At 39.2% G+C, this 16,947-nt stretch overlaps 2 protein-coding genes across 2 annotated transcripts; both read right to left on the bottom strand.

Annotated features, from left to right (window-relative positions):
• Positions 1-1,249: 1,249 nt before the first annotated feature.
• On the bottom strand, positions 1,250-2,009 carry LOC103701866 (large ribosomal subunit protein uL24z-like). The gene has a single exon (XM_008784078.6). The coding sequence runs from the start codon at positions 1,935-1,937 to the stop codon at positions 1,482-1,484; it is 456 nt and encodes a 151-aa protein (XP_008782300.1). The 5' UTR covers positions 1,938-2,009; the 3' UTR covers positions 1,250-1,481.
• Positions 2,010-2,676: 667 nt separating this feature from the next.
• On the bottom strand, positions 2,677-16,703 carry LOC103701917 (Di-glucose binding protein with Leucine-rich repeat domain-containing protein). Its single transcript, XM_008784135.6, has 9 exons — positions 16,417-16,703; positions 15,282-16,334; positions 15,036-15,186; positions 13,148-13,219; positions 12,155-12,223; positions 6,558-6,626; positions 5,052-5,129; positions 3,656-3,864; positions 2,677-3,275 (listed from the first exon to the last, which is right to left on the bottom strand). Exons 1-9 carry the CDS (start codon positions 16,490-16,492, stop codon positions 3,154-3,156), a joined length of 1,899 nt encoding a protein of 632 aa, XP_008782357.5. The 5' UTR covers positions 16,493-16,703; the 3' UTR covers positions 2,677-3,153.
• Positions 16,704-16,947: the final 244 nt, after the last annotated feature.

Raw genomic sequence — 16,947 nt, 5'->3', positions numbered from 1 at the left:
AGATGGAGGCAGCAAAAGTAGCAGTGGATATACAAGCAAAAATTGAACTAATACATGACAACAAAATCCCATTTTTCTACATGCCAACATACTCAACACGTTAATGAAGAAAGGCGCTCCCACTCATATCCAAATTATACTTGTTATCCACTCACCTCTTTTGCCACCTTAGTTATCAAGAGGATGAATACCATGGTTGGCAAATGGGAATTAAAAGAATGAATTACATCACCCACTGCTCTCCCAAACAGAAATGGACAAAACTGACATTAGGCCCAATAGAGGATTATAACTTAAAATATGCAACAATCAACATGCTAAAACATGGCCTATAAAAATCACACTAACCAATAGATAAAAGTATTTAAAGTTGGACATCGTAGGCCCCTATATCACAATGTGGAGATCCATATCCCTGGAAACAGTTAATCATTTTATTTGGTCGGTTAAGCATATAACAGAATGATCAACTAGATATCACCAGATGTAATATCTAAAAAAACAATTGATCACTGGTACGAACAAGTAACGTACTATCCTATGACAAAGATAAACCTATTAAAAAAAGAATCGCCGATCACCATCCAGATTCCAACTCTAGCACCAGATCAACAGTACATGCTGAGGACATTAACTGCAGCCTGACTTCTTGTTCCCTTCTTATATACCTGGCTTCATATGATAATACCACTAGTTTCATAACAGTCCTGATAGATTGGTCCATGTGAATGAACATTGATTGCTAATAACATATATTCCTGGTTAAAAATAGTTATAGAACCTAGAGACAGCAACTCAAAGAGGAATCGCTGGTATTTTAATTATGCACAAACTAGTTCTCAAAGTAAAATTTATCAAAATAAGTAGCATTAAAACTTGCATCCTGTCATTTTCATACATATTTCAATTTCCTCCTCCACAAAGAAGATCCAAAAAGAAAAATTGCATGACAGAATTAACCTCAAACACAAAATAAAACTCCAGCAAAGTAATCTCATCAGGCCAATTTTAGGACTAGTACGATACAAGCATATTCGTTGTCCGACATCACCAATTATCTTTCTATCAAACTTCATATTCGTGGAATCCCTAAACCACAATCTCATCTATAATGCATCAAAATATGAGGTTTCTAGATCAAAGCGGGATAAAACTCAAATCTCCCAACAGACAGCATATAAAAGCAAACACAACAAATATAATAACCCATGTATGTGATTGAGGCATAGAAGGATGCAGATCAAAACCATAAAATCCAAATCCGAATAGGACCTGACGAATAAGAAAAATATCGTCTTAAATCAACATATGATATAGCAGAAATAACATAGACTTCGCAACATTAACTTTTCCCATCTCAGAGCCAAAATCTCTCAACACTAATAAGAAAAGAAAAAACCCTAACAGCTGATAACCAGGCAAGCAGATAAAGAACGAGATCTGATAGATCTATTACTCTGACGAATAGGACGATCGGATGATCAGTCGACCTCTTGGAGGGAGGGGGCGGCGGCGGCGGCGACCTCGTCGGCGGAGAACTTGCCCTTGGCCTTGTCGGCGGCGCGGCCGCGGGCCTTTCTGTCGAGGAGGGCCTTGCGGTCCTTGTCGAGCTTAAGCTTGGTGACGATGACCTTGGAGGGGTTGATGCCAACGTTGACGGTGGCGCCGTTCACCTTCTCCCTGGTTATGCGCTCGACGTGGATCACCCACTTCTTGCGGTACACCTGCACGACCTTGCCCTCGCGGCCCTTGTAGGTGCCGCGCACGACCTGGACCTCGTCGTCCTTGCGGACAGGGACGGAGCGGACGTTGTACTTGTTGCGGAGGTCCGACGAGAGCGGCGCGCTCATCAGCACCCGCCGGACGCTCGACGGTGCCGTGAAGTGCGCCTTCCGGCACTTGCGCCGGGAGCTCGTAACTCTCGGGTTGTACTTCATCGTCCCTTCTTCTCTCCGGCGGCTCGGCTGACCTAGGGTTTCTTTCTTGGAGAACGGCGGAAAGGATCCCTTATATAAAGGGAGATGAGGTAAAAAGGGGGCTAGGGTTTTGATGGAATATGAACTTTGTCATGACTATAATAGCCTTGACGTTTCCCTGAAATATCGACGTGAGTCCTCCGCTCTGAAAATTTTAAGTTTAGCCCCTCCCTAGGTTACTAAATATATTTAACACCTTCGTAGCGGGCCATATAAAATAGTGACGAAGTAATTTGTTTCATGACTTCTGACTAATATGCCTGGCAAGTGGCAATGCAATGCAAATCCTATTTGAAACCAAATACATTTTTCACCAACCCCCACCCATCTATTTCTACACTCCTTTAGGTAATTCTACTGGTTGTATTTCATTTTCCTACTTACGTGCAATACTATTTCTATTGCAGCCCATATGCGTATACACAGCTCCTGAGCTGATCGAGCCGAAAACACTTGCAGGGGACACTAATAGTTTTTGACAAACAAGTTATTTTTGCAACCCTTTTGTAGATCTCAACAAGAAATGACTACCAATCTAGCAATTGAAAGAAGAAGAAGAAATATATATATATATATATATATATATATATATATATACATAATGTGAGAATATAGACAGTAAAAAATATTGGGAAACTTCCAGGTTTAAGGACAACCAACCAGTAAGCTTCCCAAGGCAGAATGTGATTACAACAAATAATGATAATTCAAACAGTCTTTATTATGAAAATTGTTCATTCTACAGCATATCAGAAAGTCCTCATGCTCATTACATGTTATATCCAAAGGTTGCATTTGCTAACTAGAGGACTTCATCCAGCAACGTCTTCATCTTGGCCATATCGAGAGAATTGGATTAATGTACATAACAATAACATACATACCTGATTGGAACAAAATTTGGCTTCTTTCACTGAAAGATACATGTTATGAATACACATGCTTCATCCTACAACCTATGCCATTTTTTCTAACAGAAATATTTTTGCCATACTGGAATGCCCAGAATGTGGTCGTCTCGTACATCAACTGCGAGCATCCTGTTAAAGGACGTTGGTCACTGAACCAATCAATTCCATGCTAACGCCACTGGATGCTCCATTTGGGAAAGATGAAAGCCATCTGATTAAAACTCTTATAATTGAAAGAAGAAGCACAAAAAGTTGGTTGAGCATCTTCATTTTGAAAGGTTGCTGATAGGATTCAGAGTATTTGGGAATCCATTAGAATTTTGAGTCTCCATCTCAAGAAGCATCAGTGACTTCTGCCTCTGGTACCGATTTCTTTTTGATGCAATTGCTGAGAAAGAGCCAGACACGAGCAAATATTAGGAAAGGTAGAAGACATCACAAAATTCAGATATTTATAATTTGGCCTACTTATATTGCAAGAAATCTAATGTGAATAGGCACATATGCTAACCAGATTAATTCAATTAAAATAATCTGTCCAAGAAAGGCTGCCTATTTTGAAGAATGCATTAAGGAAACAAACCTATCTAAATTATTATCTTCTCTACTGCTAAATCCTAGATCAACTTGGAGCAAAGATCTTGTCAAGTCATGAATTATTAATGCAACAGAGTAAGTTATATGATAGACGTGATAACTTATATCTCAAAGCAAAGCAAGGATAAAGCAAGAAAAATGGAAGAACATCATTCAAGATATTATACTCACAGATTAAATCTTGAGGAAGCTCAAAATCATAGTCATTGCTTCCCCTTCTAATGCAGCATATGTAACTCATTAGGAGTAGCACAACGACAACAATACCACATGAAACACCAACTGCAATTTTGCCAGCCATCGACAAACCACCTTTTTCCCAGAAGAAAGGACAAGCAGGTAGAGTAGGTACACCACACAGGCCTTTGTTACCTGAGAGACTGGAAATATACGAAATTATGAAAGGAAAAAATGCACAAAGAAAAGCAAATTATATGCACGCTGGCAAAGTCTTCACTCGCTTGTGTATTGATGTTACATGAGCAGAAAAATCCGAATTAAGTATATGAATACATATACACATATAAACGCATATATCTGGGTGTGTGTGTGTATTTGATTGGAAGGATCCATAATCCAGGCATAGCTCCTTCATGGACAGATGGGATTTGTTTGAAGAACACTGCAGAAGGCAGAACTTGCACTTTGTCAAGATTCTATGCGTATTTTAGGAATACAGCCCCATCCTGATACATGTCCTGGGCAATCCAGTCAGTCAGTGATGGCTCTCTATGTGTTTTGATGCAATGACTATCAACTGTACACTTATCGCTTAGAACTCAGAATCATCTAGCCAGGACACTGGATTTACTGAGGAAACTCTACTGAAAATCATCATCTTGCACCAACTTCCTGGTCTCTCTCTCTCTCTCTCTCTCTCTCTCTCTCTCTCTCTCATGCACACATTTTATTTTAAAAGCACTTCTGTACTACTGCACAACCCTCAATTCTGGTAACCAAGCTCTAATCCCACTACAGAAATTCCACAAAAAATCTTGGCCCATTAGGTTGCCATTTCCATAAGTGGGTTTTACTCTAGCTTCTCAAACTTTAAACATGGTCTCCAATACCAAATAAACAATTGTTAAGACCCCAGCAAATAAAGTTAAAATGCATGAGAAGGTTTGGAAGGCTTAGGATTTAATTAGCAACGCTCTAATAAAATGAAGCTCTCTCACTTTTTCCCCCATTTTAACAGCTGCTGTTAGTGAAAGTGAGGAAAAAGCCCCCAAACTTTGGGGCAACTATGATTGATTTACAATATTAGTGACATTGTTGTTAGATCAATGTCACCATGGAAACATTTTTTTGTTTTAAAATCAGTAATAGTTTTGTCAGTTTACAATAATATACTCGAGCGACTGGACCTAAATTTACAAAAAAAGAGAGCAGTTCTTTAAATATTTAAACTAAATTAGATACTATCTTATAGTACTAGGAATATAACCAAGTTTCTACAACTTCTTACTAGAGAAAGTAAATAACAAATATCCATCAAGTTATAAGCAAGAAATACTTTTGCAAGAACAACTCGAAATATGTAATAATGCATTTGAAGGTAGCTTACTCTATTACTCCACCATGTACACCGATTGAGTAGAGTTTTTCAGGAACCTGTCCTTCCAATTGGTTGTTGTTTAGTAGACTGCAACACAAAACAAATATAACTATAATTTCTGCAAATAAAAAGAGATTATATTCAGCTATGGTATTTTTAAGAAGTTCATATTCTAATAATTTATGCACTACCTCATAGAAGTCTCAAGATCATAGTGTAAATGAATATTAAAAATCACACACATTAATGTCTGACCACAAAGAACTATATTCTGAATTCAAAACTAGATTTCCTAAATTAATGTCTCTTCAATTTGCATATCATTTGAATCTCAACTTGGCTGGTCTTATTATTTGAGCACCAGGTCATACAGTCTAAGTTGCTAAACCCGTTGACCATATTCTTTTATCTCCTTAATCTAGGCATTGTGAAATTCCTGAATCCCTTGATCATCACAGTCTCAACTTGCATACAGAAATTCAAAGAAAATTATATATTAGCAATGAACTTTGCAAGTCTTTTGCTAATGTCTCACAGCAAGTACCAGGAGTTTCATCAGCCGGATATGGTGATTGTAAGAATCAGAATGCAGTGGTCCCCAGAAAAGAACTAATGAGAAGTTGTAGGAGCAATCGTGTTTAAAGTTGTCAACTGTACCTGCTTAGTCATTGTACTTCAAAATTTTAATTTATGATGACAAATTGATGAGGCGTTGGAGATACTTGACCGTGCTAACAATAGTGTACAATAACCATTACATTTTTAATGAGCTTATTGCTAGCAAGTGATCTCGTCTTCCCACTGCAAGAATTCCACTAGCCTATCTTGCTTTCTCAATATCACATCAAATACAAGAAGCTTCATTCTCATGGACAAATTATTTTGGAGGCATATTAAGATATGTATTTCATGGTTTTTCTTCATACATATACAAAGAGGTGTTATTTATAGTTGTTCGCTAGCATTCAAACATATTTTATAAAGGGGTAGCCTATTTTATCTTTGAATCATATTGTATAAAGGGTAACATTTTTTTTCTCTAAAAGAACAAAAAAGAACCGGCACTCAAGAAACCAAATCGGATAAGCAAACAATTTCATGAAGAACATGAACAGATAAAGCTAGCATTCGATGATTTAGCACCCAGAGTAGAGCAAATATTAAGAATGATGATGATCAAAGCTGAAGCAAAACCAGCATACGAATCATACTTACCTGAAATTTTCATTTAATAACAAAATTACTGCCTGTTTATTATTGCCTATGAGAATTCTCTAGCTTAACCTTTGTGTAATACCACATGATAGCTAAGCTACGGAGTTGAATATCACAATAACTGATAATTTGAATTTGAAGATATGATAATGAATTCCAATGGTTACATTTCCATGAACAACTATATATTGGCAAGCTATCAACGAGGACTACGAAATTTCTATTCTTCAAAAAAACCCTATAACCACCATAGTGAATAAACAGCCAAAAGGCTGCTACATAACAAATGAATCTACTTACACAAGCTGCAAACTGGATGAGCCTAAGCCATCTGGAATACTCTCAGAAAACAAATTGGATGACAAATCCCTGAACATACCAAAGAAAAACAAAATGGATTAATAAGTATAAGATGAAAACAGTTAACTTGAGATGGCTTGATGATTAATTATCAGCAGAAACAAAAGCTTTCATATTTTTAACATCAAGAACATCTGGCAGCTTTATAAACTTTCAAAATAACATCACATAATTGCTGGAGGCATTTTTTAGACATTTGTAGTGGCAGGAAAATAGTCTTTCAAGTCAATGCATTCAAACAAAAAAAAAAAAAAAAAAAATCTTATGAACGGTCAAGACATTTTTTCTAGTCTTCCTTTTTTTTCTTTGATCCTTTTGGCATATAATGATTATTTCTGTCCTCAGCATCTCATTACTCAGACATCTAATAACATCACAAGTTATTCTCTTTTTTCTTCACCTCGTAAGTTTTTTAATCTATTCTTCTATTATTATAACTATTAATTTATTTCATAGTTATATCTTTCTTTTCTTTTACCATCATTTCCTAATTTCTTCATATAAAGTGCTCATAGAGCCATATAGCACCCCCCCCCCCCCCCCGCCCCAAACCAATACATGGTACACTGATGGAGTCAGCACAACACCCATACCATGTGTTGATATGGTGACATACCAAGCCTCTGTTACCATACCAGTATCTAGTATGGTACAACCCCAACCAAAAAGTATGGATCGGTACTTAAAACCTTGAGCTCAGCATAACAGCTGCAGTCAGTATTAGACGATTTCATGCATGCTAACAATATCACAAAAAGCTTGCGGGTGTGTCATAGCATCTTTTAAACAGAATTACCTCCCTCAACAATTGCTTCATTTTTTAATATTAGCTTTAGATTCTAGGATTTTGCAAATCCAATGTTCTCCTCAACTAAATATGTTCAGTCAGCTACTGTTTATTCTTTTCCGTTAAACAAAATCTCCCCGCTTCCAACAAAGAACAAGCAGAAAAGACCAAAATCCCTCAAAGCATAAGATACTCATCCCATTTGTGTGTACTTTTGCACTTCAACTAATCTTAATTGTGTTCACACAAGATGACTGCTGCCATGAATAGGCTCCGTTTAAAAAAGGCCTGCACATTTAAATGACAACTCATTGAGCCTATAATTCTGTACCACTCTAAAGTCTATTTCTTGATGCTATGGGTCAACTTGCTTTTTTTTGGTCCAACAAATTATTTCCAATATTGCTGCTTATCTTCCTGGTAAAAAATCTTCCCAATTTGTTAGCCGATGCAGCCTAATCCCTCAAAACATTGTCAATGATCTACTGAATCCAAAGAATGAAATATTTACTAGCAATAAAGCAACTGACTCAAAATGTAAATGTCTCAGGCATATGAACTTTTCTTTGTTTACATACTGTCTGATGCAGGACAGACCTAGGGAACGACATAATATGCAAACACAAGCACAATAATGAAACATAGTAATGGGAAAGCAACAGATGCAAGAATGCAGGTTGGAACTAGTACACTTGCAAATTCATAAAAGCACACATTCAGATCTATAAAGTCTAGGTGCCGATATATCATCACAAGAAATTTCAGCCAATTAAGCAGCAAATCTTCAAGTGCATTGTTTAAGAGGTTACTAAGAGATTCTAAGAAGGCTCAGTGGCAGTTCATTGAAGTTCAATTGAAGAGAAATCATTGCAAATCGCTTTCAGAGTAGTCTTTATGCTCCTTTTGCAGTCTGATGCACATAGTAAACACCAATGAGTTGAAAACTCACCGAAGTCAAAGTGCATAGGACTCTGCCTCAAGAATCACAAAGAGTTCAAAAAAATAATCTCAAGAAGCTAAGGACAATGAAGCAGTTTTCCAATCCGAGATTTCAGATAAATCCAGACTTTCTTGTGAGAAAAGGGCTGGTATTTGTTCGTGTTTTGAGCAACATCACAGCAAAATTTTGAAGATTCAATTAAGTTGTTCCACATTGAGATAGCTCCTTAAAAAGTTGCTGCTTTTAGGAACAGCAACCAAAACAGACAGCTGCTGCAGAATGCCTCACCAATCCAATAAGGGAGGTAGGTATTGGCGGCCACAAGTGTTAGCTTTTGCAGTCTCTTAATCTAGGATTTCTCTTGTGTAGGGTTAAGGAAAAAATGAAGAAGCACAAGAAAAGGAGAGAAGATAACAATGGAAAGAAAGAAGAGAGAAGAAAATAGAAGGATAGATATTAATGAGGTTATGGATAATCACTCTCCTGAACTCAGACGCACACCTTGCACCTCCAGCACCAGTGAAAAGGGAAGAAACTAGGTTAAATTAAGCTGCTTGATTACATATTTTGCAAAAGAAGTCCCTTACAGAATATATAATGTGTTAAGATCCCTCAAGACTTTACATTTAAGCTCAAAAATTAATGAAGAATGGTAAATTAGTGACACAAAATAAGTCTCAAACAGAAAATAAACTAATAAACAACATTAAGTATGTCTCATACTCGACTCCAGGTCCTCTGGTATAAAGTCTTCTAGACCCACATAGGTTTTGATGTTATCTTATACGCTGATGTTGAGTACAGACTTTAAACTCAAGTTGATATATACACATCAATCTAGTTTTTACCATCCTATATATGAATTTCATACGTTATATCATGCAACAGATGGTCTTTTCGCTTCTCTTTATTCTGAAATCATTGCTAATGTGATGATTTCTCACCGGGCCCTTCCAACACAGGCTGGACTTGATTACTTTACACCTGGTCATGTTTATCTCCGCTCAAAAACATTTAGTCTTTCTTCTCTTCAACAAGCAGATTGTTAATCAATCCTCTTCATTTGGCATGAGCTAAGGCTATACTAGTTCTAGCTGAAGTCAGTGTATTAGAGGAAGCTAGGTGTTATCCAGCTCTAGAAATAGCAGCATAGACAATGTACTTATAATTTAACCTTATGTCCAAAAGACGGCATGGCCTCATCGATGATGATCCACTCTCTAACTCATAACTCAAAAGGCAATGCTTTTTACAACCCTATGGCACCATGTAAGTTTAACGGTAAGCAAACCATATGGGAGCCCTTATTTTCCATTTTTTATCGTTATAACCAACGACCAACAATTTTGTCTGTGATGACCCATACGGACGTGTGTTTAGTCTCACATCAATTATGCAATGGGCAGATCCTGAATACTTATACAAAGCCAAAAAATCTAAATAACACTTTCCAGCCAACTTTTTTGGGCGAGGTCCTAGGTTGTTATAAATGGTATCAGAACGGACCTAGCCCGTGGCTATGTGGACTAGAGGACACTGCAATATGGACCCATTTAGATTGACTATAGGTTGATCGTGGTGTTTGTGACTAAATTTGTGATATTCTTAGCTTAGCGAAGACAATAGGGCTTAAATGGGGGGAGTATATGAGGATCCATGCAGGCATATATTTAATTCCACATCGGTTATGCAATAGATAAATTTGGGGTACTTATTCAAGGCCAAGGACTCCACATAATACATTTCAGTTAACTTTTTTGGATGAGGTCCTAGGTTGTTATAGTAACCAACTTTTTATGACTTGCATCTTTTGTCAATTTAGAGGATATCTGGGTGATAATACTGATTCTACAAAGAATGGGACACATGAACAAGTTATGCTCTGTTAAACAGTCCCATACATGATCCCCCACAATTTTCCATAAAAGGTTTGTTAAAGTTTTTGCCTAATTTCTTTAACATAAGGAAATTTGAGCTTCCTGATTTTAAAATCTTCAGCTTTTCCTTGACAAAGCAATTTTTCATTCTTAGATGTTCAAGGTTAGTTCAGGCTTCGCAGTTTTTCTTTGATATTGTATAATGTTACATCAGCCATGTGTATAAGATAAGATTTCTAATCAGGGCAATAACTCTCTGTAAGTTTCATAGAAAGGAAATCATTAATTTTTGTTCTTGCATGATGTCATCATCCTCTATGTCGATGTTGAATCGGTAATTACAGTGAAGGTTAAATCAGTGATGTTAGAATTGGTAATTGTTATATACTGTCGAAAGGGTAAAAAACTGGTTGACAGATCAGAACATATCAAAGATTATATAAGCCAAAATCAGTAAAATATCATGCAGCAGCAACAAAGAGTATAATATCTGATAAGAGTGGGTAAATGCATAAACGTATAGATAAATACATATGGCATTATTAATACATTTGAATGGGAATATAAAGCATCTTTGACCTGCCTATCCAGCAGGAGGGCTTCTAAACAAATGAGATGTTCGTAAGCAGCTCACATTTAAATCAAAATTTAGCTGGATTTTGGCTAGCTCAGCTAGTAGAAAAGCCGAATATGAGCTATGCCCAGCTCACCTATATGCAGCTCAAGATAGCTTGAAACATATAAAATAAATATATAAATAATGTAATATATTACTTTTTATTACCACAATAAACAGATTTTAGAATTATTAATATTAAATGTTTATAATAAAAATTTACATTATCTTAGATCTTAACCTGATGGCTCCATACCTATAGATAACCATTCTAGCTGTTAGAACAAGATCTAATGGCCCAAATTGAGGGGAAAAACTACTTTTTTGACCCATTGATGACCTGAATCTTCATTCCCTAAACCACTATCTTTCTTGATCGGTTATGACACCTCTCCTCTTCCTTCTCTTCTTACCCTTTTGTTTCCTGATCCCTAGAAGCCTAACCCCACCACCCTCCTCCCAATTCTAATCTCACCATCCTCTCCAAATCTTAATAGCTCGTCCGCAGCCCCAATCACTCAAGCCTCAAAGGTGGTCTCAACTTTCCCACCCTTCATTCTTCTCCTTGTGAAAGACAACAATGGTGACCAAATGGAGGTTAACAACAACATTTAAGGTGAGGCTGGGTTGTCATCTATGTTGATGATTATGGTATTTCCAGGACTCACCTCTGTCTGATCTAACAAGCCAGCAAGCCGAGCTCATTAGCCATCCCTTCAAGCAAATGTAATAAGCTAGAGAACCAAGCTCGAGCTAGGTAGATTTATGAATGAGTCAAGCTCAAGCTGTGTACCCCTGGCTTGCTATGAGCTCAAGCTAAGCCCGGCATGCTTGAGTTCAGTTTGTTTCAACCTCTATCCAGCAAGATTGTCACAATGACAACAGAATACTAGTTGAGTTTCATATTGCACCATGTTGATGACCAGCATTAAATATGCGCTCAATACCATGATGTGTTTCATATGTACATCACCAGACTATAAATATTATTAAGGTACTTTGTGTACCAAATGAAAAATTAAAAGAAGACTGAGTCTACACTCAACACCAATCACTTATACCTACAAAACGAAAATATCAAACTGATATATTAAGTTCATCTCTACAGGGGGAGGCAGGTAGTTGTTGTAGAAAATTGTTTTTTCCGTGCCAAAGCTGAGTGAATAAACATCACAAACAACAACCAATATTCTAATAATAACATAAAGGAGCTACTCTAAAGAAACATTTGGCAAGAAGAAATTGCAATATACATGGGAGGAAAAGAAAAAAGAGCGATTTTTTAACTAGGATATAAAAAAGCAAATATGTACTCACAATTTTCTGAGAGATCCTTGACCGAGACCTGACGGCAAAGTTCCTCCCAAAGAATTAGAGCTTAAGTTCCTGTCCAATAGAAACAATACATGCATAAACATTGTTTGCATAATGGCTGGCCAAACAACCAATAAGTATAAGATAATATAAAAAAATTATAAGCAACAATCTATGGTACCACAACTACAATCATATTTCAAATATTTAGCTCGGCTAAACACCATACTAGAGTAACTTTAAGAGGTAATTTTGATAAAGAATCAGTTAGGAATTTATATAAGTTCAGCAAATCAATAATTGATACTAGGTTGGGGCAAAAGAAACAAATTGGTAAAAGCATATCAAATGATTTATACAAGGAACAAAGTGTAAAGAACTGAACAGATAGATACAACTAGAAAAGGCCTAGTAGAATTATTTATAACTGTAACTGCTCACACTGACTACCAGAGAATAGTATTTAAGTTCTTCTATAAAAGCTGAAATTCATGTATGATAGAACTGGAAACGCAAAAAAAAACTGAACAAAGTTTGTTCATCCTCAAATAGTAAGTTCTACTATTATAGACATCTAAGTAAATCATCATACAGGATAAGCCATGGATTGGGTGGCCTCAGCTATATAGATCTTTCCTACCTGATTCTACTTGAACATGAGTCTCTACTTGCCTGCATTTCACTAGTTCTGCTTCCACTAAACTTTTCAGTTAAGTAAGATTCACAAAGACGGTAAAATTAAAGACTCAATGGGCATCTGTATGTGCGTCTCTATTTTTAATTCATGTTAGTTTTCAATTCCATACAATATAGAAACAGCTTAGCATCAGTGAGCCATCCCTTTTTCTTTCAACATTAGAGGCATGCCAAGTTCTATCACATCATGCGACCTTATGGCCAAGAATGAATTTCAACATTATATAATAGGAAATATCAACCTTGAAAGTTAAAATAGCAAACACAGATAGGTTGAAGAAAAATTAAATTGATACTTACAAGCTTACCAAGTTTGTCAGAAGACTTATTTGATCACTAATATAACCTTTCAAGCCTTGACTCCCTAAATCCCTGTAAAGGCCAGAAACACAAAATTAAAGCATGTTACCAAAAGATACCTCCATAGAACCCATGAATAAAAGTCATGCTAGACAATCCGCTTGAAAAACTATACAAGCTGAGAAACACACAATGCATGTTCTGGTCATTAATTAAATACCATAAGTAGCCAAGTATGCTTTCTCCAACATCTCTTGCTTCAAATTCGAGAATATGTTGTCGTGAGAAATTGAAACAACAAGACAAATTTAATAAGCAAATCAAAAACAAACTAATAAATGGAGAAATACCAATATTTGATGACTAGAGCTAAAAGGGTGCGACACTTGCAAGTTGACATAGTATTGAGAGGTAGAACTTACTTTAGGAAAAAACGTATTAGTAGCTTATATGATGAACAAAACCTAATAAAAGTCATAGCAAATAGCAATAGACCTACAAAGGAAGCCTTTCACCGTACAACAACAGACAGGTGAACTTTTAGAATGTTGCCTTTAATGTAAAACTACAAGTTGTTCCCAGCATATGTTGGAAATAAAGAGAAAACACCTGCGAAATATACTGGCAGAAAAAGTAGACTCAGTGGATGAAGTTGCTTTTACACAAGCCAAACTGGCCTGAATACCATGGGCAATGATGTGGGAATCTGCACGCATGCAGTGCCAATTAGCAACAAACTACCTAAAGATGTCAAACGTGGCAGGAAAGGAAGTCCCATCTTATGGCAGTTTTTCAAGATGATAGGAAGGATCCGGAAATGCCAACATATGCACACAGCTGCAAGAATTCATAGTCAACAAAAACAAGGTTTGGTGCAATCACGATACAATTGGACTTTAGAGGACATTGGAGCGGTAAGACCAGGCATGAATTCTTGGCAAAATTTACTAACACTATTTGGGGCATACAATAGAGGGAGGGGCTCTTATTTTTTTCAGGCCTAATGGGGTTTTTTTTTTTTTGCCATAACTGAAGATATTCAAAGAATCTTAGAGAGCAGCCCATGGACTTCTGGAGCAGATTTTATTGTTTCAACAAAGACTTATCCCACTCCATTCTCATTTGGGCAAAGTCCAAAAGAAATAATAATTTAATCTATCATCTAGAGAGATGTGGGAAGACATGTCATTGGCAAAGCTCCTTTACGTGAATACTGAAGCATTAAAAGACATATAGGCTCTCTTTTGCAAGAGCTTATAATGAAATCAATATTTTGGATTAACTTCTCAAGTCGATTGCTATAAATTTGACCAACGGAGTAGTCAAGAAAAGTACAAATGAGCTATGAGAAGAGACTATTTTATTGTTTGAATTTAATGCCTTTTGGACACTCTTCTTAAAAGAGCCCCACTACTAATGTTTGAATGCCCCATCAGAATTTTGCACCTTGTCAATACCATCCAGATAGGTGCAGAAGCTAATTAAGATGTTGCTCTGATTATAAACATGGAGAATAATTTTCAGCTGATAATATTGATAGCAGCTACCATGCTTAAGACTTGGGGTCAGAAAATTTCAGCAAGATTAAATCTAGCCAAGGTCAATGCAGTTTGCTCGTGAAGATATGCACGCCAGACCTTAAAAAAATTATTTCAGGACAAGGTCGGGTAGTGCTTAGCCATTGGCAGCTAGACCTCTTTGTTTCAGTTACAGATACTAGTGCTTCGCATATGTATCCAAGAGAAAGAATCATTTGATGGATGGTTGTGATACCAGCGATACCAAAGAATTAACATTCCTGGAGATTTGAAGCAAACAAATACTGCCAAACGACAGGAAAAACAAGGAGCATGAACTGAAACTATTAAAAAGAGATTGCGTTACTTACAATTGGGTAACAACGAGCGCCGATCCATCCTCGCTGTGATGACAAGTGACCCCCTCCCAAGCATCCCAGGTGGAAGGAGCGCAAGGATCCCCATTCCAGCCCATTCTGTCTGGTATCCGAAGCGATTCCTTCAACGCCCTCATTGCAGTTACTATCGATATCAAAACAAAAGGGGAAAAAAATTCAAAACCACCAATTCAAGTCATCAGTTCCCTTCAAACTAAAGCAGTCACCTGATCCATTTACCTTGACTTGGGACAGTAGCCAGATCCAATGGAACCATCGCATAGTTCTCCAGCCCACAGATTATTGGCTTCCCCACGACCGGCTCAAGCTTCACGCTGAGCGGCGAGCTTGTCAAATTCTCCACAATGTACTGCCACTTGAACGCAGTGAACCTCCCGACCTGCTTGAATATATCGATCCGACTCACGTTCTCCCCATCGATGTAGATGTCGAACACCCGCTGCCCAGCCGCCGCGACCCCCGAATCAATCTCCGCGAAGTGGAACCAGACCATGTAGTCGAGCCTCGTGTCGACCGGCAGGAGGTACTCGAGAGCAGCACCGGGGGACACGGTGGTGACGGCGGTCTCGTAGAGTTTAGCAGGGAAGTAATTGGGCGGATGGTTGGTGCCGAGAATCCGGTGCCCGCCAGCGGACAGGGCCTTGATCTTGACATTGCGGTTCCGGTAGTCGGCGTCGGACTGCCAGATACGGGAGAAGGCGTCGGAGTCGTTGGTGAAGCCCGGGCCGAAGAGGGCGGAGCCGGCGGAGAGGCGGCCGTAGTTGACGAGGATGAGATCGGTGCCGGTGCCGGCGCCGTCGTAGGCGTAGCGGTCGACGGCGGCAATCTCGAGGGAGGCGACGACGGGGGGGTCGGTGGCGATGGAGTAGAAGCAGACGTCGAGGGTGGCGTCGGCGACGGAGGCGATGAGGTCGGCATAGGCGCCGGAGCGGGAGGCGACCTCGGGCCAAGGGGAGCGCCAGCTGAAGACGAGGGTGCCCTCGACGGAGACGTCGAAGCTGGGGGAGCGGAGCTTGCTGTCGTAGTTGTCGTAGACGGTGAAAGTGCGGAGGTAGTAGCGGCCGGGAGGGACCGGGACGGAGTAGCAATTCTTCTTGCCGGCGGAGTTGGGAGGAAAGAAGCGGAGGGTGGACTCCTGGGGCTGGGGGAAGCGGTGGGGCTCGGCGACCACCGCCGGGGAGCCTGCGGAGAAGAAGCGGTCGGCGAGCCAGTGGCGGCCGAACTCGGAGGTGAAGTTGGCGGCGCCACCGCAGTCGATGTTGTAGGAGACACCTGCAGCCCGACAGAAAGAAGAAACAGACATCAGGACAGGAATGCGGGGTTTTCGGCGACGATGAGAATAGGGTGAGCTTACCGGAGATGAAGGGATCGGGGGAGGGAGGGGTGGAGAGGAGGAGGAGGGGGAGGGAGAGGAGAAAGAAGAGAGGCATTTCGGCTTTGGTGGGGCGATGTGAAGCGAGAGAGAAGTAAAGCAAGAAAAGGGAGGAGAGAAAGCGGACTAGAGAGAAGGACAAGGCGTGATTGGAGGAGGAAGAGGAGGCGGAGGTCGTCGACTGGGGACGGTGGGGGGAAAGGAGAGGGCGGGGCGCAGGCAACGAGGTCTAACGTGAGCTTAACTTTTTTATGAGAGGGAGGATCCGCTGTCTAGGATTGGACACGGCACACTTGTAATAACGACACGGAAGTAGCCGTGGCATCATGTGTTGATGGTCGGTTGTGATTGAAATGACAGCTACAAGATTCGTGATGGGGGAAAGAGGGGCTATCCTAGCTGCTGGGTCCTAAACACCAGCCAGACTTCTCGGCCAATGTATTGGGCCCAAGATGCGATGTGGGGCTTAGTGGCTTACCAAGGGAGAGGAGGTAGGAAAGGTGGCGGGGCCCA

This window comes from Phoenix dactylifera, chromosome 12 (assembly GCF_051530095.1).
Source record: "Phoenix dactylifera cultivar Ajwa chromosome 12, Ajwa_hap1_PhDact_Kaust_v1.1, whole genome shotgun sequence".
Lineage (NCBI taxonomy): Eukaryota > Viridiplantae > Streptophyta > Magnoliopsida > Arecales > Arecaceae > Phoenix > Phoenix dactylifera.
This window is presented reverse-complemented; position numbering and strand designations above follow the sequence as displayed.